The following is a 23,148-nucleotide window of genomic DNA, read 5'->3' as shown; positions in this document are numbered from 1 at the left end:
GCCTTGATGATCAAAGCCTTTGGTGAAATGTTTATTATTTTGATTAGTAAAATAAACTTCATGTCCTTTTTTTGGAATATAGGGAAATACAAATCATCAAGGAAATATAGTCTTAGACAGTAGAATAAAGATAATTACAATGTAGTTAAACTTTCAATCCTGTGGGCAAAGATTTCTCTTCCAGGCTTTACAGTCTTCACAGTGCAGATAGTCACGGTAGGAGGTAAAACATAGTTTAAAAAGAAACACCCTGTGAACAAAAGGACAGAATCCTGGAAGATAACACAGAAAGCAGACAGCCCTGTTAGCGAAAGGAATCGATTTTTTTCTCCTGTTCTTGTAAGTATTGTAGCTCTCTAAATAATAGATTTCAACATTTGAAGAAAACGTACCTATTTTGTTCTAAGGACTGTAAGTATTCCTTACTCCCATAGAGGGCAATTGAGTGAGTTAGAATTTATAAAAATAGTCCAATATTGTGTGTCAAAATCAGAACACTGACAGTAAGATCAGAGAAATCGCCCTCCAGCTGCAAAACTGCTATGATGATTGCAGTTCATTGTGCCATTTCTCTACTACGTATTCTATTACATTTTCAGTCGAGGTGGGGAAGTGTTTGCAGTAACCAGCCTCAGCCTTCTGTTAGTCTGCTCATCTCCCCAGGCTCCCTCTGTAGGCACTGGAAGTGCAGAAGCTGTTTTATGAGCATGATTCAAAGCAGAAACATGAATTGGGGCTTTTCCAGCAGGTTTGTGCCAATCTCACTGACTAAACAAAGAGCCATGGGAGACTACTTGCCTAATTTAGGCTGTATCTATGCTGTGGTGCTAGTACTGTCCTCTGTGTTCCCTGCAATCTATTTATCCAGTCTGCAATCAGGGCATCTTTTTTCCAGTCCCATACTAAAAAGCAGTCAGCATACTTGAGTACACGCTGAGACTGGGAAGTACATTTAGCTCCTGCAATTTAGAAACACCTTAGCTAAAGCTGTGACTAGCCCACAAAGTGTCTTGAGAGTCACCATTAAGGCTGGGAGGCAGAACCTTCAGCACTGAATGGCATGTCAAAAACTACTGGAGTTCTTTTATTCTGAATATCGACTTAGAACTGAAAAGCAGAAGTTGGTGCATATTATTATTTCATTCTTCACTAGCATCTGGTTTGAGCTGGAAATCTAAGCTATGGTTTTTCTTTTTTTTTCCTGTTGCAGGAACTGTCATGGGTAACTGACATTTTACCACCTTGATAAATATGTGCGGTTTGAATATCTAAGGAATTTGTGTTTCAGTAATACAGTAAATTGTGAGTTGTTGATCAGTGAAATATCATTTAATCCACCTAATTTATGATGTTCCTTTTCAGTTATTTGCATGCCAAGTCAATCATCCACAGAGACCTCAAGAGTAATAGTATCCTTTCTCAGAGATGTGATTGTGGATTCCTGTTTGGGGTTGTTTTGGGGTTTTTTTTCTGCCAGAAATGAACTTACTGATGTGAAAAGCTGTTCACGTGTGAATATTTGCTGAGTTGAAATTTCATTGAGAAGGGGTAATAGTGAAGTAAAGAATACCTACTTTGTCTGTTGATGAGATTGCACTAACATAGCAAGTTTTGTTGTGGTATAACAAAGATTTTTGCATCATTTGATTTTGATGTGTAATGAAAGATTACACCAGTTCACTTACGGAATATATTCAGCTTTCTCATACTTCGCACTTCAAGAAAGCCACCTGTGCCCTGGTCTGTTTAGCACTGGCCCAGTTGTTTCTTATGTAACCCTTAAGTACCATAATTCACCATGCTGACTGCTTAGAACCTGTGTTACATGAAAACCTTCAGTGATGGTGGATGGTTGAAACTGTTTTGTCTAATGATGCAGATTTGTAGCTGTTTATTGTTCTTGTAGGACAGGACCAGTACTGCTTGTTTGTTTTCCCTTAACATTTCCTCTTTAGATATTTTTCTTCATGAAGACCTCACAGTAAAAATAGGTGATTTTGGTCTAGCTACAGTGAAATCACGATGGAGCGGATCCCATCAGTTTGAACAGTTGTCTGGATCTATTCTATGGATGGTAAGCAAGGGGAAATGGTGTGTTTGTTTCAACAAATGTAATTGCCTTTGGCCAAAGTTTCTGAGACTGTCCCTCCAGCACACTGACATATACAAGCTGTCTTAAGCTGGAAAAGACAAGCAGTAATACAAAGTATTAAATGAGTGCTTTTCAGTTCTTCTTTAAGCGTATGTTTTCCAGTACTCCGCAAAAAAACTTTAGTGTCTTCATCACTTGTTTAAACTGAAAAGAAAATGGTGGCTAAGGAGAAAGGGTATGATTAATCCAGAGTTGAGGAGAAGGTAAGAAAAGCCATGGAAAACATGTTGCAAAGGAGCAGAGAAACATAAGATTCTCTTACGTTTTAATGATTCAAGCATAGTTACTTTCAAGAGGTCGTACAACTTGCTTGAGTCTTAATCAGAAGTATAGTTACAACCTCCTGTGCAACTCTGCTTTCTCCTTTTCTCACTGAAAAAACTGAAGGCTCTGTTAGTTGGTATTATTTTCAGTGTTGGTATAATTTTAGTTATAGCTTCTCAGCCTGGACAAGGTTGTTTTGTTCTGTCATAGAGGAATAAAGGGATGACCAAGCTAAAATCAACCAATGGATTTTGAGATTCATAGCAACATCCACTCTGGGTTAGGACCCAGTAACATCTGAAGACAAGAGTGGGCCTTGCATCTGTTATACTCTGGACAAGGCCGTGTTCTGTTCCTGATGTGTGAGGTGCAGCCCAATGTGGTGAAATAAACACAAATTCTTTCCTTTTTTGGTACAGGCACCAGAAGTTATTAGGATGCAAGATAAAAACCCATATAGCTTTCAGTCGGATGTGTATGCATTTGGGATTGTACTTTATGAATTGATGACTGGACAGTTACCATACTCAAACATCAACAACAGGGACCAGGTAAGGGAAGGAAGGGATTGACTTCAGTCAACTACGGCCTGAAACAAGATTGATTCAGCCTTGTGAAGTGCACATTTTGATGTTTTGTGTATTTGATTTATGTTTCTGATTCTGATCTTATGAGATGTTCCTACGTTTTCTAGATCTGCCTCAGCCATGAATTTACTTGCTTCTACTGATGTACTTACTTCTCTTGAGGGGGTTTTTTTTGTTCTTTTTTACTTCAAGTACAGATTTTCAGCTTCTGAGCTGGTTGCCAGGATACTTATTAGGGAGAGAGCAGGTTACTTAATAGTAGTCTAGTTTAGAATACTTCTGCAAGGGCAAAATGATCCTCTCTATGTTTAGTTATTCTTCAGTTTGGGTTTTTTCCTCCCTCCCCTTGTATCGAATAATAGTTCAGCAACAGGATTGACAAAATGGAACAGCACTCATCTCGTTGAATGTTTTATATTCATTTCTATCTTGAGAAATGTATGCACCATCTAACTGATTTTCAGGATATCAGCATTTCTCAAGTCCTGCGTGATGGAGTATATGACTTCCCAGACTGTGTGAATCCTGTAAGAAGATTACTTAATTGTGAACAAATATTCCTTAAGTCTAATGATAGGACATGCCTGTAATACATCTCCACAGGATAGGCACGTTTGCAAAGGCATATCTGATTCATTAGTTCTCTGTCTAATCTGAAAATAGTATCTATGCATAAAGATCTTTGGTGTAAACTATTTCATGTCTGGGTGGTGATATATTTATGTTGTTTCTGTGTCCGCATCCCTTGTTTTTTCACTGTCAGTACTTGAGAATTGCAACCATAGCAACGTTCATCTGTGAATGCCATTTTATAAGGCTGCTTCCATATTTGTCAGAACACTTCATCCCAACTCATCAAGTTTGGAGTGACTCCTTTTTAAATTATTCTTATTTTTATTTTCAATTGGTTTTGCCTTTTGAAAGAATGAAAATGTCCAGATTCCTGGCCAGATGGATATAGCCTTCTAAAAGCAGTATTTGGGCATTGTTTTGGTTTTACCTTTTGAGATTTGAAAGATTAACGCAGTGGTGTGGGTGCTCACTGTTGAGTGCTGAAACAAATTCTAAATTTCAAGTGAAGCCAACATACAGAATGTGATCTAGTGTTTTGTCACTCCCAGTCTTTTGTCTGAAAAGATGTAAATATTGCTCGCTTACTGTTGGTACATCTACATCAGCTACTATGACACAACTGAGATTCTCAGTGAGCAAAGCATCACTCTTGTTAGTGTTTCTCTCACCTTAACAGATTTTTCTAGACAGACTAGGACTGTTCTTCCTGTGATAACTCTCTTTTCTCTAGTTAAAATAAAAGTTTAATTCCTGTATTGTTTGTAGAGAGAGTATTGGAAACATACATAATTAATTTTTAATAATTTCAAATTAAAGACTATAATTTAGAAAAGATAAACATATATGATGATAGATCTCATTGCAGCAGAAGTAAGGGATGGGGTAGACAAATTTTTACTATGAAATGCTGCTCTGGCACATGGGGGTTTCTAAAGAAACCATATGGGAGTTTTATACTCCTTCTTGATGCCAACACAGATGCGATTGAATCAGAAAGTTGAAAAAGGACCAGGATTGTGTTAGTATAAATAACATGTATAGCTTGCTTGAGATGTGAGGTTTTTCTCTTTGATTTTTTTTTTTGTCAGTGTCAAGATATGAAATAGTTGCACTTCATTAAATATAAAGTCTGATACACCTGCTGGGTCTGTCTGAGTATTCAGAAAAGGTAGTGATTATCTAGTTTGAAAGGGCTTTTAAGTGTCAGCACAAGTGCAGTACTCAAACCACGTTGCATTTGACCTTGGCTCGACATGGTGATGTTTGATGGTTTTTTATATATCTGAGAGAACAGTAAGCATATTCATGTTTTGCTTTCCTGCTTACTCTTCATTTACTTTGTTTTATGCTTAAGTTTTATCCTTAGGTGAAATATAAGCCTTCTGTGTTAAAGGAATTACTGTAAAAACACAAAGCCTGTCTCCGCTTCTACAGAGGAGAGGCAGTTTCTCTTTTTCTTTCATGGGGTTTTTTTTGGGGGGGTGGGGAAGGTGGTCAGATGTCAATTATAAGCTTTTGTGGTGGAAAAGTATATGAAGGCATTTATTCTCAAAAGATAAGGGTTTTTAATATCTGAGGTTCACTTGTTTCTTAAAACACCTTTCAGTGTGAACTTGCTGTTCACTTACATTATAAAACAGAATATTTATTTTTACAGAATATTTATTTTTAGGCATTCTGTTGCTTATTCTTGTTCCTGTAACAGCTTTTGACACCGAAGAACAGCTCCTTAGATGGTTATTGCTATAAATGGTAACCATTTACTAGTGTTCAAATTTCACAAAAATCTCTCTTAGGAGGAGGAGGAAAAATCTAAATTTTTTTTTTTCCTCTGTACTGAATAGGTTAGCAAGCATTACTCTTTAGAAACTTGGCAGTTTCAATACCAGATAATGTTTCCTGGGAGCAGAAAATTTGCTGCTGGGACTAAAATGGTCTAGCAAAATGTTAATGTTTTGTTACTGTTTATTTTATGGACTCACCTTCTTCCCCTTCTGTCTTTTTTCCCCTTAAATAAAGATAATTTTTATGGTGGGACGAGGATACCTATCACCAGACCTCAGCAAAGTACGGAGCAACTGCCCAAAAGCTATGAAGAGACTAATGGCAGAATGTTTAAAAAAGAAAAGAGATGAGAGACCCCTTTTTCCACAGGTGAGAAATATTCCTCTTTAGTTCTCAATAGACTTTACGATTCAAATATTAAAACCAAAGATCAGTTATGAACTCACTGCTGAAATTTTTTTTTTATTACTGCTATAGCACTCTTCTTAAGAGTACTTGTTCAGTACCTGGTTAGTGCTGTTTAATTAGAAAAGTTTATTTTCAATTTGAAAAGCAGGTATTAAAATGGCCTGTGTAGTTGGAAAAGCATTTGTGTGTTGGAGAAAGTTTCAACTGGGAGATGGTATCTAATTGCAATTATTAATTTCACTAATTAGAACTTGGTGTATGTTCTCAGAAATCTTTATACCCCCCTCCTTGCTCTACCCAAAGCTTTATGAAGGGGATAGTTTTGTCACAAGACTTGATGTATCGTGCCTGCTGAGGAAGGTTTGGATTCTAAAGGCTTGGAAGAGGACCTTTTTGTTTGGTTTGTTTTGAAGGGTAACCAAAGCGTTTTCAAAAGCTAAGGAGCTCCCCCTGCTGTCTTTATGGTAAATGGTATTCAGCAAACTGCTGCCAAAGCTGCGTTTATTTGCAGCAATGGTGGGTATAGGTACTAGTGCATAAACAAGGAGGCAAATAAAAGGCAACTATATTCATTGTGCTTGCAGAGGGAAATCAGTATACCCTTTTAAAGGGTATAAATGAGACAGTTTCTTCCAAAAATGTCCTCTTCAGCTTTTTGAGGATATAAACGTCAGAGTGCAATGCAGTAATCTATTTTTTAAAGTTTGTTTAAAATTGTGTATAAATATTTTTCGGTAGCTAATTGATGTTCTGCCTTTGATTTTAACAGAATGTTACAACTTTGGAACAACAGATTTGATCACTTACTTTCTACTTGTTTTAGATTCTTGCCTCCATTGAGCTTCTGGCCCGGTCATTGCCAAAAATTCACCGCAGTGCATCTGAGCCCTCATTAAACCGGGCTGGCTTCCAGACAGAGGATTTTAGTCTATATGCTTGTGCTTCTCCAAAAACACCCATCCAAGCAGGGGGATACGGTGGGTTTCCAGTACACTGAAAAGAAACGTGAAAGCATGTGCCTGTGTGTCTGTGTGCTGGTGTGTTTCTGTGAGTACAACGCATGTGTACATTCTCAGTTCCTACCAGCTGTGGGTTTAAGGTTTACTGAGGGAACGAAGACTCACTTCCTAACACTGGGCATTGAATGTCCCAAGCGCACAGTCTGTGTTGGTGAGGAATGCCCTGGAAACAGCTTGCACAAGAAGAATTATAAGGTCACATAAGAGAAATGGGAAAAGTCACTTCAAAACAAGCAAAAATCCTTTTAAGGTCATTGGGTGTCATTTTTGCTTGTCTCTGTCATTTTTTCCTAGTTTATTAATTGGAATTAGTTACTCGGGAGTGTATTTGATTTTAATCTACTCAAGCTACGGTGTGTGGGGTTTTTTTTCACTTCAGTTGAGGTCATTATATTTGAGCAGTAGGCTTTAGATTCCTCAGTAATGTTACTCATATGTGGGCAACAGTCAGAAAAACAAACTTAGCTTCAGAGCTGAGCACAGTCAAAACTTCTTGTGGTCAACAGAAGTGAGCAGATACAACACAGAATCCAAAGAAGGACCTTAGTGATATGTGACTGTTATTTTGAAAGCTGAAGTTTAAAATAGTGCTGTTTAGAGAACATCTCTTCCTGCAGAGTGGTGATGTGGGGATTTTCTTAATTTTTATTTTTGCCTAAATACTCTGACCTGCCATAGTTTAGACCATCTCAAAATCTTCTATTACAACATAGAAGAAATTCTGAATCTGCTTTTGCTGAACTGCAAGAATATTACCAGTAATGGTGCCTGTATCCTTCAATTAGCATAGCTTTAAAAAAAGTAAATCTCAAGCATAATCAAATACTTTAAAAGAAAAAGGCTGCTAACACCCATAATAGGAAAAGAGGATTTTGAAAAGCAGTTGTTTTCATGGGAATCAGTATTATACCATGAATTCTGTTAAAATGAAAGGTTTTAATTAATATTGTTAAGAATACCACTGAACATGCTTCTGTTCAGTGACGAATTGTTCTCTTCACTTCCATATAAATGTTGCTAGGTTGCCTAGAAGTGATCAGACTAGATATCTAACTGACAAAGCTAGACACCTTACCAAGATCCTGTCAGCTCACTTTAAAGATTGTGTTTTTCTCTGCAGCATTCCTCTGGAGCAGGTGTATCAGAGTAGTGTTTCAGGTTATATCAGTCTTTGATGTCAGCTATGAAAACAGTAATGTTATTGGCTGTGTTCTTGCATATTTTGAAATTCGTTATGTGGTTTTGTTTATTTTAAACTGCTAAGCTAATTTTCACAGATTCTTCTGCATTGGAAACAAGCTATTGCTGCTCTTGTTAAGACTTCAAGGGCCGGGAATGTTCTTGATGGCTTCTGATTTTCATACTTGTAGAGGAGTTTGCATGTTGCTAGCAATTTGAAATAGATCAGAAATTCAAAAAAGGTTTTCTTTTCTGCTGTCTGGCAACTGAGCTTTTTAAAACAGGAGGCAGAGTTAGAGACCTTGAAGAGATGTCAGCAATTCCTATATTTTTTTTCTAGCCAGATTCTAAGGGTCTTTTTGGCTTCTGCTGTTGGAGCTAACTTTTCTCATTTTGTTAGTCAAGAAGACTCAGCTGTTGAAATCTATCTCTGTCAAAATAGTTATGGAGGGTGAAATTTGTTACTGTTTTAGAAAATGTTTCCCATCTTTCTGGTAGTTTCACCTCATTTTGGCAGACATCTTAAAATGAAAACAGAATTTAAGTGTGTTTTTCCACTCCTATTAATTTTTTTTTTTCATTCTCGATAGTGAGGAGGAATGCTTCTTAAGTTTTGGGGTATAGTATTCAGTACAGACTATGATGCCCATCTCAGTAAGAGCAGGAGGGTGCTGCTGGGTCTCCTGCAGAATCTAGAAATGTGGCATCCCACACAGAAAAGGCTTAACCACACAGGGAGTTACAGAGTGTGCAGAACCATCATTGCTGCCCTGCCCAGGCTTACTCTCTTTCAGGTCTGCCAGATCAATTCAAACAAGTTATTCCTTGGATTAGTATTATCCTCCTTGTTAAGATTGTTCTATGCTATAGGAATTAACAATTATGGGGAGAAAATTGCTGCCATCCTTAGACACATTTGGCCCCATTTTCTGCTGTATAGTCAGTGCGTTAGACTTCTTCCTGTGTCACCTGTTCTTACACATAAAGCGTGGTTCAGGATCCATGGCCGTAATGTGATCTTAGCTTCTCACTAAACATTTTATGAAGCCCAAAAGGAGGCTGGGTTTGGTGGATCGTTAACTTTATCTGACATAAAAGCACTTAGGGATTTAAGTTCTGTAGTTTGTTATTGCTGCTTCAATGAGATTTGGGAACATATATGGGATGAAGTTGTCTAAATACACCTGGGAATTTGGGTCAGTGTTCTTCAAGATGCAACTCAGCTATATTGTTAGAAACTTTAAAACCTGTTGGTCCTGAAAACAGGCCTGTAGGATCCCAAGCTTTTCTGGAGGGGTAGTTTATACTGTATAAGATTCCTTTTTTATTTACTTCTCTGTATCTCAGTATAGAAACAAGATCTGTCTTAGTACTTTCTAGAATGACCAGATACTCATAAACACTGTTGTCTACATCAGTGTATGTTCCAGATTTTTATTTAGCCAGTGTGTGGTATCCATACTAGAAGATCAGCAGAAGATCCAACAGAAAACTGTCTCTTTGTCATACTTTTTCCTGTGTCCTTGAATGTAATCCAGTCAAGGTGTTGGAATTTGGTGTTTCCCTTTGATGTCAGTTATTCTCTACTTAATAGATAAGGCTGGCACAGGTCTGGAAGGGAACTGTTCTTCTCCTTACAGTTCTTCTGAGAAACATGGTATCTACCCCAGGATAAGGAGTATAGTTAACATGCTGTGTATATCTTAATAACCTCATAAATCCAGGTAACTTATAAATTTGTGAGAGTAGAGATTGGTAACTGCATCTTAAATCCTTCCAGGAATTGGGCAGCAGGTTCGTTCAGAAGACACCGTTATAACATACTCTTTGGACACAACATGAAAGAACCTGATCATCTTTTTAGTACAGATTTTTTGAAAGTGTGCATTTAAAGTAGTTTCCACTTGCTTTACGTGTAATGAGCATGAAAAGACTGTAGTCACTGACTTGAAAGGGTTCTGCAAGAAGTGTAGGCTTTCAAATGTTATCCATCCTTTGGAAAGGAATTTCTTTGTTACCAGTCTAAGCAAGTATCTGGAGTTCTGATTGGTAAAAAGTGCATCAGATGTCTGGCACACAATGGATTAAGATGTCTGCTGGGGGTTTTTTTCACATCCCAAATTGCTAAGTATGTGATTTCATAGCTTCATGGTAAGCTTATCTCATTTGGAGCAACCGTGGTCCAGCTTCTTACCCTTGCACTGGCAGATGCTCTCCAATTCCATGAGTCCATTCTGTGCAGGTGAGTGGGTTCCCCTCACCATCAACAGAGCAGCTCTCCAAAAACTGTTTAGAAAACTCTGCTTGCCTACCAGCCTGAGCTAGCATTTGCAAGGTCAGCTCCTTGAGCCATCTTGCCTCAGGGCCAGATAGTGCCAGTGTGGCACAACGGGCAGGTCACTGCCTTACAGCTCAGGTCAGGAGGGAGAGTGGGATTGCAGTAGTCCCATTTTAGATTATCATTGGTCATTACAGAACTGTGTTCAGAGATTTAGCAGTGCAGAATCAGGATGATCCTGTTCCTGCAGGACAGGGCATACTGAGTCACGTTCCTAAAGCTGTCTTCATTTTGTCCATTCATTGAACTGAGGCAAGACCTTCCTGTCCTGCCAGAAAATGGTGAATTCAGTTTCAGGTTACCTCATTTATGTATATGCATCTAAGTCTCAGAAAGAGAGGTTGCCTGTGTTCTCTCTCCCTCTCCTACAGATGAGTTTTCTTCTAGAAGATAAAAGAAACAGCTACAGATATTTTATATCTTCAGAACAGAAAGGATGACATAAAGCATTTTAGCTCCTCCTGAGAAAGTCCTGTCAACTCCTAGCAGGATGGAAGATTACATGGATAGGTGTAGCCATCTACATTCCTCATTTAGGGAAAGCTGTTAACTGCATTTTATACATGTTCAATTGACAAAATCCCATTAGATGAATGTGTTACCTATTTCGGTCTCCTATTGATTTGAGATCAGATTAGCACCTGAACTTTGAAAGAAGAGGTTTAGCATTAGCTTGTCAAAGAAAGTGTCTTTGCTAAAGTTTTATTTAAATGGCAGAAAAGTCTGAACATCACTTCTTTATAGCTACCATTCTGTCTTAAATGCTTCTTGACTTCTGATCCTGTTTTTGCATTGCCCTTTTCCAATTAATCATTTGTCTTTTTATCTTCCAAAATCCCTGCACAACTATTAAAAGCTGAATTATTACCAGAAATGGGCAGAAGGACAAGATGAGTAATGAGGGAGCAATCTCTTGTTTAGAAATTGATCTTTAATCAGCAGTTTAGGAAGGCAGACTGAAAAATAAATTAAGTAGAGCATGTTTTGAAAGTTTAGCTAAGCATGAATGTCGTTCTTAAAAATTAGCATCACAGGCAGTACTTGATGACTTTTTTGTCCTTCTCTTAAAAAAAAAAAAAGTACAAAAATTGAGGTGTTTTTAGAAGGTAATGTGAAAAGAGTTGAGAGATAGGTGAAATGTGTTAGAGAAGCAAGAAAAAATTTCATATTTTTAGAGCATTTTAGAGCAAGGGTTTTGTCTGTTGGGAAACTGGTAAATTAGACAATTAAATCCATCAGGAAGTTTTTATTCTTTTGTTGTTATAACTTAAACCCACCACCACAGTGTATCAAGACACAGAGCTTGAGGTTTGTCACAGCATCCTGTGCCAGCCACTCCTGGTTTAGACCTTGGATGTACTCCCTTCTCATTTCCTACCATGCACAGAGCCCTCTCCACATGGTCTTCACGTTCCCTTAGATCAGCTGGATCAGCTGTTCCTACCAGGCCCTGTAGATGCCTTTTCTTCCCCCTTCTTGTGCAGACTGCTGATCACTCTTGGTTCTCTATAGAGCAAGACATTCCATGGAATTAATGCTGTCGGCCTAAAATTCTGTTTGCAGGGATGTTTCTGATTTGTTTCCAATATTCAGAATAAGAATCTCAAGGAAAAAAAAGCCATCAAAACACTTGCTCTTGAAAGGATGGAAGGACAACAAGATAAGGAGCAATTCTTTGGATGTAATGGCATTCAACATTCTTATGTTGAACAGAACAAATAATCTCTTATGCCTGCTTATCACTCCTTCATTATTAGGAGAGCTCTGAGGAGTGCTCTTAAAAGGGCATAAACTAACACAAAATTTACATGAAACCACGCTCAGGGAATTTGTATGTATGTTTCTTTTTCTCTTGGTCATGAGTCCTTTTGGTTAAGCACAGTTGGGACACCCCTCCCTAAAAATCCTATAGAATACAATATTGTTGCAGGTGACAGGAAAATTTTTTGGCTAAAGTATAAGATTAAGAGGATGAATATCTTTTGTTCAGCTTTTATTCAGTGTTCTGGCAAACTTCTTCAGATTTTGGGCAGTGATTTTACTCTGTGCCATAGTTTAATCATTTCTGAAATGGGACTACTAGTCTATCTCATGGCATGCTGACACTAGATAAAATATGTAGAATTTCAGGACATCACTGAATGTGAAAGTATTGCACAGAATTATTGATTATTCAGTAATTCTGAAGGAAGCATGGGGTTGCTTTATTTGTTGTGCTCCCTATTAGCAAGGCCTAATTTCTGGTCTGGGAGTGAGTAGACAACCTCACGATTCTTATTTTTCTCACAGTAGTTTGCTATGTTGCTCTTTAAACCAGATCCTAGCCTTCTTTAGTACTGGTTTAATATTCAGGCACTTTATATAGTCTTTAAAGGTTAATGAGTGTGTCAAATAGTCTTTGTTAAACCAGGTTTACACCAGAACAGAAATTAGCTTGCAGTCTGACACATTTATTGCAACTGTTGCTTTTCAGGAGGATATATGTGCAATAAGGAGTTTAAAGTGAAATTGAACTGACACATTTTATTTTCAAATGCATGATAAATTGGACTTTGCTTGAACTTTCAGACCTCTGTCTTGGGAAGAATGGGTACAGCTTGCTTTCAAGCAATTCTTTTTCAGTAAAATATGCTGGGTCTGTATTCAGTGTTCTCTCGCTATGTATTCTTTTGTGCTTTAATTTTAACAGTTTGCATTTTTTAACATCTTTTATATTCAACCTGTTGTTCAACTAGTCTGGATAAAACCTCTGACCACCTAGTAACTGAAATCACTTTTTTTAAACCAAGCTCTTGTCCTCCCTCTACAGGAGAATTTGCAGCGTTCAAGTAGCCACAGCACCATGGCAGCACCCACTCTGTTATTTAAGTCTTGTGTTCCTACAGTTTCTTAACATCAAAACTCTATTCTGCTCCGCAAAACCTAAAGTAATTTAGAAAAGATATCCATAAGCTTAAAAGTGGAGCAGAATGGAACTGCCAGTCCAACACAATGGGAAAAAATACTTTTTTGGGAACCAGAATCCTCTGCTGCCAGTGTTTCTCCTTCAACACAAACCACCACGTGCATTTGGAGACCCACAGTGGCTGCCTGTGCCGTTGGCATCATTCCCCGGAGAGAGGAGAGGGCACTCGTGGTTTGACTGTGGTGCTCGGGCATGAGGGGATGGAACTGCTGCTGCAACTTAGGAGACTTGCTTTGGATGGTCTGCCAGTCGGCTTTCTCCCTCTAACAACATCCCATCAGAGGCTGAAAATCTGATGAGTGCTAATTTAAAAGAATCATCTTCTGTTCTGATCTTTTTTCCCTGGTGTACTCACTGATTTACGGACAATGCAGTATCCCCTTTTCACTGTATTACTATGTCAAACACTTAAATCTGTCTATATTATTGGGTTTTATTCCAGTAAAATTGAAAGTGTGGGGTGATGGGAGCTGTAGAAGATGTTACTCTAAAGGCAAAGAGGTTAATCTGAAGGAAAAGGGGATGTTGCTGCACCTTTTTTCAGATTTACATTGTCACTTCTTCAAAAAACAAACAACAACCACCAACCTTAACCTTTTTCCTTTTCCAGTATTTTCTTGGTGTGTGCATATACAACATCTTTTAGAAGGATTAGGTAGATCTGTCTTTTGTTGGTCCAGCAACAAACTGAAGTTTTAAAAAAAAAATGTAGCGAGATTGTCCTCTCTTTTTTTTTGTATCATATGATACAATGTATTTATCAAAGATGCTACCACAGCATCTGAAGTCTGTAGAGTTCCCGATACAGACGGTGAGCGGTGTATGTACCTACTTTAAAAGTTTTATTTTAAACGAGGGTGCAGGTTAATGCCAGGTACCTTACCAATATGTAATGTTTTCATAAATGGGGAAAAAAGTTCTCAGGTTGAATTGAATACAAATACAAAACCCCCTAGAATTAGACATTCCGAAAATTATGTTTTGGTACTTTCAAGAGCTTTTTTTAAAGGATTTTTATCCTGTTAACTAAACGTCCTCTGATAAGTGTGTGTGTAAATGTGGAGCATCTTGTCCTAATGACAAGTTGTTAGATCAAAACAAAGCGGTACTTGCTGGATCCACGTTGACTACTTCTCCTCTCATTGCTTTCTTCCCTGTCATCTCTTCCCTTCCGTTTCATCTTTCCCTTTTGTACACTTTGCAAACTAGGATGAAGGTGGCGGTATCTCCATTGGTGTGCTTTGTTTTCCTGTCCTCCAATCCTGGTTTTCAAATGGTTGGTAGCTTTTTGGCAAGTTACCCAGTCAGGGAAAAAACAACTCATAAAGTTCTGCACATCATTTACCTCTAGTAAAATATCTTGTGATGTGATCTGTTTGCAAAGTTCTCTGGTATGTGGTATTACATGTAAATTATTTGTACAGAGGCAAGTCAGACCACATTAGAAAGAAATTCAAGCTCAGACAAGTTTTCAGAATTTGATCCATATCTGCCCTGTACCACTCCAGGTGAGGCAGGAGAACCAGCCTGCCTCTAGCAGGAAGGTTCTTGATGTTGGGAGGTGGGGGGTGTTAAACAAAATTGTGACAAATAAATGAAGGAGTTAAATGCGTGTGAATGTGGTGTCCATGCTAAACATTGGGGTGTATCGGGTGAGGACACTGTCCTTCCCTCCCTAGTAGAGTTGGACTGTTTCTGTCTGCAGAAGGGTGCTCCCCGGTGGAGGGAGAAATGCACATCGGTAATGGAACGTGCTCTTAAAACCCTGGAGTTCTGCGGTGTTGCTGGTAGTCTGTTATGTTTGTCAGTAAATATTTACTGGGGTTATAGGGACCAGACTAATTTGAAGTGGGAATTATAATTGAAATACTGTGTATTCATATTAATTCCACAAACATTAGCAAGACAGCAATAGTGAATGACTTAATAGTCACTACAAGAATGAAGTGATTCATGTTGGCACATGAATAAAATTGATTTTGTGTACAGGATGCATTTTTTAAAAAAAAAAAAAAGCACAAATTTTTTCTTGTCTGCTGTGGGTCTTCAGATGCTGTAAGGTGTATTTCCTTATTGAGATTGGCAGGAATTTAAATAGTAGCAATAGCCACTTTCCAGTGTGGAGAAGCTAATGAGCAAGCGGTGGTGTGCAGACAGGTGAAATCAGAGTGCTCGTGCTCCCTGGTGATCATCTGAGGCCACTGGGGTCAGCAGGCAGGTGAGAACACCTACAGATACAGACTCCCAGGGGGTGAAGTAGTCACTGCTCATTCTCCTTCCACCCCATAAATTGTTTCAACCCCTCTATGGGTTGTGGCCTAATTTGTACATGGCAGTCATACTGGAAATTAATGTTCTCTCAAAAGAAACTGTTATCGGAGCAAGTGTGTACAGGTGGTTCAACAGTCATTTGTTTCACAGAGCTTGTTAGAAGCCCAGTTTCCTTCCCCAAGGTCATGCTGGCAGAATACATCTGCTAAAACATAACTGTTGGGAATTTCATTCTACCTTTGCTTAAAATGAACTTATTTTTGTGAAGATTGATTACCCATTAGTCTACAATATGCTTCTTGAGCCCGTAGGAAAAGCACAAGGAAAATTGCCATCCTTGTCCATGCAAAGCACTTTATAAGTAACACATGATCTCTGGGGGTTTTTTTATTGGGGTTTGTTTGTAGTTTTGTTTTTCTGGTTTGTTTGTTTTTGTTTTTTTTTTTTCCCTGAGGAATGTGCAAGTTGTTTGGCTGCTGTTTAGAGAAGTCCTTTCAGGATGCATTTCTACTGGTTTTCACATTTATTTCACTCCAGATAGATGTAGTACTGTGTTTGTCTGTAAGAGGTCCCACGTAATACTCATGCAAAAACTGTGGAAGAAATTTGGTTTGTAAATAGTTGAGATTATCATCTTTTCTATCTTTTTCTTCAGGAGTTTTTCTGGATGTCTTTCATGCCATCAGAACCAGTCTTAAAGGTGCCCTGTAGATGTTTAGTTAATGAGGAGATAAGAGTAGATAAGAACAATGCCCTGTATAGCAGTGGAATGAAGGAAGTAAACTGAAATGACCAACACATTCATGTCCATTACACCAACTTTTCTGTAGTGTCCCAACCACAAACACATGCCATAGTATGGAAACGCTAGTATATATTTTGTGTACATGTGTTGGGGCAAACATCTAGACAGTCATGCTGCTTTTAGCTCTACAGTATCTAATATCTAAATTATTTGCAAAACTACCAGTATCCAATCCCAGCTATTTGTATCTTCATTAACTACGCATACACCTTACCCTCTGCCTTTCCTTTTCCATACTGTTAGAAGAGGCCTATTATCTGTTGCATCTTCCCTGTCAGTATGTGATTGTTTCCTGCAGCATATTTGCTGGAACTGGAACATTGTAGTGGAGCTTAAACCAAATGGTATGGCTAGACGCCTGGTTGTTTTGGAAGTAATTTCTGCGTGAATTGAGTCCTATATGGCCCCAGATACAATTAGTTCAGTCATTTATAATTTTTTTGCTAAACTCATGTAGGTCATTGAATGAATCTACTTCTGGTTTTCATGCTTACCTAAATCATCTTTTCTTGCACTTGAATGCTCTGGCAGCTGATGATGCAGCAGAATGTTTGCGGCCAAATACTGCCACCTTATCATGGCCTCTCAGCATCACTTGGATTAGTATGTGCTCATCAGAGGCAGAATTTGGCCTTCATATAAAATGAGTTAAATGCTGACTGTTGATAAATACCACGTCTTTCCACAAACACCCAAACTGGGGGGAAAAATACACTGAAGAGCAACCATAAATAGGTTTGCTTCTGTGTTTGCCTGGTGATGTAAATGCATCCAGCATTTTACAGAACATTTGGGGGAAGCCAGATCCCCAGAAACCTCACAAACTATTACAAGCTGAAGTTTTGATAGCTGGAGGGGCTAAATTTAGGGAAGAAGCATGTAGACATTTCACACTTTTGCAGCCTATAGATTTCATTCCCTTCTTGACTGTGAGTGCAGCATGTGTAGCACAAACTATTCATAGTACTGTAGACAACATGTCTTCTGTCTGTTAAAAAAAGCATCACCAGTAGCACAATGCAACAGGCAAAGCTTCTAGGTACAGTCAAGTTCAGTAAAAAGCAGTTGCATGAGTGGACTGTTACAGCATCACTTGAAGGTGTTCTGGTTTTCTGTTACGGATTTTATGTAGAAGTTTATGAAATGAACTTTCTGTTTACTGCAGCCTTGTTAATATGCATTTGCACTTCGTGTTTGTTTTGGCATGCATTTTAAATATTTCTTCATTGCTTCGTTACTTCTTACCTAGTAAATAGAATTATCAGAAGAGCAGAGCAGATCCAAATTTTTAAAACTTTATCTTTGCATTTAAGTTTCCAGGATGCTAACACAGAAACTACTAAGTCAGCACCATGACAGCAGTAAATAACTACAAAACTGTGGAAGGAGGAAACTTTAAAAACTGCAGAACATAAGAGTACACCAAGAGTGAATTCAGATGAAAATTAGCATATCTCTTCTTTAGAAAAGAGAGCTACCACGACCCTCTGTTAAATGGCTTACATAGAGATCCCCAAAACAGTCTTTGCAGTTTGCCAAATGATCATGTGCCTTTGCAACCTTAAAAAGTACAACAGAATGTAAACCAGGTGCTTTGTAACTAGAGCAATGGCTTTGGTTTACTTCTAATGCAGTAGTTTTGTATATAGCTATTATTATAGATAGGTAGTTCGGAGTTGGTAAACTTCTGTAGAGGAGCAAGGAGGGCAGAGCGCGTTCCCCAGAATACCTATGATCATTCCAGAGCTAGGAATTGAAGTATACCTAATTCAGTTACAGTAAAACTGCTGCTTGAAATTTCCTCTATTGAAAGTTAAATGAGGTTCATTTAATTTAAAGATAAATAAGCCCTCCTCCACCTCCAAAGACACAAAGATCTCATTAAAGAAAGGCAATAGAAAGCTCTAAAGAGGCCAAAAGTTACACTGTCATAGCATCTTGGAATGAGATGGTAGATGAAGAATGAGCACTAGATAAGGAGAAATTGATGGCTAGTACTCATGTAATCAAAGTCCACATGTATCAAACTATACAATTAATTCCTTGATCCAGAAAGTGCAATTAATTTTGTTTTCTGGAATATCAGCAGGTTTCCTTGGTTAATCCTCGGGCCTCTTGCAGTTACTCTTCAGTGATCGCATATTGTTATTGCACGTTAACGGTGGGAGATGGTAGGTGTCTTGTCAGCTGAGGGACAACCAGTATGTTTGAATTTGATTTGTTCAGATTTCAAACTGGTTACGTAGACTTCTGGCAGTACCTACATACCAGTGTCATATTTCACCTACTTGTCCATAAAGGACAAAATAATAGGTTTTGTTATTAGTGCTTTTTCAGATCTTTTCTTTTTTGGGGCAAGACTTTGGGCATAATTGTAAATTATAAAGTTATGTTTAAATGCACAGTTCATATGAAATACGAGACCAATTTTAATTTGGTTTTGTTCCTTCTAGAAAGCAAAGTGTAAAACCATTTTATTAATGTTCCAGGAAGTATCTGGAATCCTTCTACCTACCCCAAATTCTACACTAAAAGTACATGTGAGAAGATGGTATTTTGTCCTTTTTCCTTTTTTTTTTTCTAACAAAATCACAAATAAACTGTTTCCCTAAGAGAAGGGAGCTGATGGAAGGGTTTAGAAACTTCTAAACTACCTAGGCATTTGCTTTATAACATCACAGCAGCAGCATATTCAGCTCATCCAACCTCCTTAAGAGCCAACAGTGTCCTGTCTGGTCATTTTGTCTAGTTTGTCACGTTTGCAGCAGCTGTACTTTAGAATAAGCCTTGTGTGACATTGCTTTTGAGCAAGTAAACCATGAAAAATAACTTTGTTTTCTTTTTTTTTGTTTGGGTTTGGAAAATGGTTGGGTTTTGTTTTGATAAATGTCATTGTGTTGCATTTGTGTATTCACCCTAGTTGAAAAAGAAATCTGTGTGTTTGGGTGTTCAGTGGAACATTAGGACAAGAAATGAAGCCCGCCATCTGGGCATGGATGGTGGGTCTAGGGGGCAAAATGGACCAAACTTGGGTGTTGGGTTATTTTGGGATGGTGGGGGTTTCTGAGGGCATGATTTAAATTAACTCTGTCTAAAATAAAATGTAAGTGCAATAAATGTGCTTTTTTATTCAAAGCTGTGAACCTTTAGGAAAAAAAAAATCAAGAAAAAAATGCACATCATTCCTTCATGAGCCTTGTGTCCTACCTGCCTCCCCTTCCTCCCCCCTCTCCACACTTCTCCTCAACTGACAGAAATCTGACAGTGGCCAACGTGCATGTGTTGGCAACCCAAATTAATGTTGCTTTTCTTCTGATCTTGCTTGTCGGGATTGGGGAAAGTCCTGCCCCTCCTTCTTGCCACCCTTGAAATCCCGTCGGGATCCAGTGCTGACCTGTGCCACGAGCAGGGTCTGCCCCTGTGGGGGTGCATGCGCCAGCCCACCCGCACTGTGGTCATCCTGACTGCAAGTGCAGGCTTCCTCCTGGCCCTGCTGCCTCCAGTTGCAGCTTCCCTCCTCACCTCATTTCAGGTGTAGTGAGGGTCTCCCAGGGCTGGGCAGGTGACATCTTTATTAAGCAGCTGGCAGAAGTAATCAGTCATCAGCTGCGTAATTGGATCCCTTTTCCCCTTTGTCAGCTCACACATGCAGGCTGGCCACTGTTGCCTTCTGTGACTCTGCCTTGTTTTGAAGGAGCAGGTATATGTGTTTGTAATCTGTCGTGCATTACTTGCACTGTCTCTTTCTTACTTGAGCGCAGGCTGCTTTTCCTAGATTAGGAAAGGTGCACTGGTCTCTTGGGAGGTTTCCACGAGAGGCGCAATGCATGTGTTTCATTAAAAAGTGATGGAAGGTGTAGCACTCGGTAGTTGGACCCCATGGGGGGAGTAAGAGAGGACTGGCTTGTTTAAAGTTTATAGATGTACAGATCTATATCCTTTAAACTTGATTATTTTTATATATAGTCAAGACAATGGCATTACCTCATAATACAGAGGCTTGTTTATGAGAGGCAAAGTATCTAGTAAGGAGAGGAAAGGGAAATTTATATAGATTTGATTTCTTTTTGTTTGTTTGTTCCTTAGTGCAATGAAATGTATGTCCCTCCAATTTAAACTCTGTGCTAACACATTCCTTTCAGCTGTATTTTTTTTTTTTTTGACCACCAGAGGTTTGCAAGGGGCTTAACTGCAAAGTAGAAGGTCCAGTCTGGTTACTTAAAAAAAAAAAAAAAAAAAAAAAAAATTGTGTTAGTAGATTTCCATAGCTGCTTTTTAAAATCTACAATGGAGTAATTGTTTTGAAACTTGTATTTATTTTTTAATTCATAACAAAATGTTTATTTTTGGTTTCTTGTTACATAGGTCATGGCAACTCCCCCTCTTTCCTTCTCAAGTTTCCCCTGTAATTGCCAATACAACTTATTTTTCTTGTTTGTTCCTTCCCCCTTTACTTTTGTTGTCCCTTCATTTGTACTTTGGAGTTTTTCTCATGTAAATTTGTACAATGGGAAATATTGTCCAGTTTGGTTAGAGAGCATGGAGACTTAAAACATATTAAAATTTGATAGCTGAATTCAGATTGAAGAAAACTATTTCTGTGTAAAGTTATTTAAAGAACTCTGTATTATATAAAAGGCAAAAAGTTCTATGTACTTGATGTGAATATGAGAATACTGCTATAATAAAGATTGACTGCATGGAAAAGTCTGAAGGAGATTGTTTATCCTGTAATTCAAAACTTCTCCTCTCTACAAGGTTCCAGGGGTGCAAATAAGGTGGTTAAGGGGAGTTGAAAATTTAATGTTGTTGCTTTGGAATGTAACTCTGGAAGGGGGGTGGGAAGACACAAAAATAATGATGATGGGATGCCTGGAGGGTAACCCACCTCCCTTCATCTTCCTTATGCTCAACGACTGTGCTTAGCCCTAGGGCATTTGTACCTCTGCAGAGGGTTTTGCTTCACAAGGATTATTCTGGACTTATTTTCCCCTCACCCTCGGGAAAACTTGGCACCAGTTGGTCTGGGTTCTCTTCAGGCTAACTTCCCCTACTTCTGTGGCAACTGTTATCCCAGCTGTTACTTGGTGACAAGACTTCCATAAAATGTCTTTTAAGTTAACTTCTCAGCAGTTCTAACATGGACAAGTTTTATTTTCCCCTGTGCTTTTAGTGGTTATTTATCAGAGCTTTAATGATGGGATTCTTGCCTATTCTGCATTCACGGAAGCTTTAACTCAGTCTCTGAACATGGCTGTATTGCCTTATTTCTTGAGGCAGCACATTATGTATCAAGCAAATATTACAGACGCTCATGTGGACTCGAGTACCCTACCTCTAAAGCTGTAATGTTCATTCTCCAGAAATCCTACAGCACTCACAGTAAATTTAGTTCGGAGTTTGCTTACAGTTGACTTTTATTGAAATAAGGACTAAGAAGCTGAAGCTTTGGTTCCAGGGCTGCCTTTTATTTCCAGGGTCCTGCAAATAACAGAAGAGAAGCTGGAGACCCTTTCACCTGTCTCTTTCCCACCAGTGAACCTCCTCCACAGTGCCCATGCTGCCTTCGGCTGAAGCCGTTAGAGCTATAATTTGATGCAACAGCTGAAGAAATAGGGTAATTAAAGAATTAAAAACAAGAAAAAGCCTCAAACCTCTCAGGGGACAACTGCACAGCTCTCTCTAGAAACAGAGAGAGCACATCCTCAAGGTTGGGTAATGCTGGGTCTACAGACCAGCACCAAGAAAATAATTTTGAACTGGTAGCAGTAAAGCAACAACTCAAAAAAAAAAAGTTGTTACACTGCAGGCTTGTACTGCTAAAAGTAGACTACCAGGACTCGAGCATTCAGGTGCCCGAGAAAACAGCCTGTGAAGGCCGTGAACAGCGCAAGCCCCTACCTGCACTCTGGACAAAACAGACTTGGCGCGTTTACCTTTGGAAGTGCACAAATAATTCCTGGGAGTGTGGTGCTGGCAGCAGTACCAAGAGAAGGCGGCCAGCAAGCAGAGCCGGGCCCGCTGCCCCGGCGCTGTGTCACAGCCGGGAGCTCGGAAGCAAAGTTAAAGCACAACCAGACCGCGAGTGGGCTGGAGACTGCGTTTATTGCTGTGTACAGCAATCGGAGCCCGGGCACGGCCTCCGGGTGGGCCGCCGGGCCCCGGGGCGGCCCCCCCCGTGCTGCTGCAGGCGCCTACTCCGCGTCGTCCGGAGGGATCCCGAGCTCCTCGTCCGTCCAGGCCGAAGCGTCGGGGTAGGGGAAGTGGCCCTGGGAAAGAGGCACGGTCACAGCCCGGCCGAGGCCCCGCCTGCGGTCCCCACCCGCCCCCCGCCACCGCCGCCGCGCCGGCCTCACCAGCACCATGTCCGAGCTGTGCCAGAAGTGCCAGAAGATCCAGAACCACATGAAGCCGCTGATGGCCTCGCTCCGGATGACCTGCGCCCGCGTCAGCTCCGGGAACTGCCGGTACCGCGGCGGGATGTGCACCTCGCCGCCCGCGCTGCAATAAACACACCGCCGCCGCCTCACTCCCGGCCCGGGCCCCGCCGCCGCCGCCTCACTCCCGGCCCCGCCGCCCGCCCGCTCCCCTCGCCCGCCCCACTCACTGCCGCAGCCCGGTCGCGCCGCTGCCCGCCCGCAGCAGCCGCCCCGCCGACCGCCCCAGCGACGCCAGCATGGTGGCAGCTCTGCCGCCCCCCCGCCCCCCAATGTCACCCCTGCCACCTCCCAACAACAGCTGCGGCCATTGGTCCGCCCCGGCGCCTACCAACTCCGGGTGCGCAGCGGCGAAGGGAATGCGG

At 39.9% G+C, this 23,148-nt stretch overlaps 2 protein-coding genes across 4 annotated transcripts in view; one reads left to right on the top strand and one right to left on the bottom strand.

Annotated features, from left to right (window-relative positions):
• Positions 1-22,582, top strand: part of BRAF (B-Raf proto-oncogene, serine/threonine kinase) — a 90,587-nt gene extending 68,005 nt beyond the window's left edge. For all 3 annotated transcript variants that reach the window (XM_074902007.1, XM_074902006.1, XM_074902008.1), the window contains 6 exons: positions 1,363-1,409; positions 1,956-2,074; positions 2,836-2,967; positions 5,596-5,730; positions 6,593-6,746; positions 13,115-22,582. In XM_074902007.1, coding sequence (XP_074758108.1) covers positions 1,363-1,409; positions 1,956-2,074; positions 2,836-2,967; positions 5,596-5,730; positions 6,593-6,746; positions 13,115-13,137 — 610 coding nt within the window. In that variant the 3' untranslated portion in view covers positions 13,138-22,582. The remainder of the gene's footprint in view (positions 1-1,362; positions 1,410-1,955; positions 2,075-2,835; positions 2,968-5,595; positions 5,731-6,592; positions 6,747-13,114) is intronic.
• Positions 22,433-23,052, bottom strand: NDUFB2 (NADH:ubiquinone oxidoreductase subunit B2). Its single transcript, XM_074902017.1, has 3 exons — positions 22,954-23,052; positions 22,703-22,847; positions 22,433-22,615 (listed from the first exon to the last, which is right to left on the bottom strand). Exons 1-3 carry the CDS (start codon positions 23,022-23,024, stop codon positions 22,541-22,543), a joined length of 291 nt encoding a protein of 96 aa, XP_074758118.1. The 5' UTR covers positions 23,025-23,052; the 3' UTR covers positions 22,433-22,540.
• Between the last annotated feature and the right edge of the window lie 96 nt (positions 23,053-23,148).

Source organism: Athene noctua, chromosome 3 (assembly GCF_965140245.1).
Source record: "Athene noctua chromosome 3, bAthNoc1.hap1.1, whole genome shotgun sequence".
NCBI lineage: Eukaryota > Metazoa > Chordata > Aves > Strigiformes > Strigidae > Athene > Athene noctua.
This window is presented reverse-complemented; position numbering and strand designations above follow the sequence as displayed.

Bases quoted from the DNA above. Each gene is read 5' to 3' on its own strand.
- NDUFB2 (XM_074902017.1), bottom strand. From the start codon at position 23,024: ATGCTGGCGTCGCTGGGGCGGTCGGCGGGGCGGCTGCTGCGGGCGGGC. The intron at 22,848-22,953 runs GTGAGTGGGGCG...TGTTTATTGCAG, and splicing joins GGCGCGACCGGGCTGCGGCA to CGCGGGCGGCGAGGTGCACA. The intron at 22,616-22,702 runs GTGAGGCCGGCG...CCTCTTTCCCAG, and splicing joins ACAGCTCGGACATGGTGCTG to GGCCACTTCCCCTACCCCGA.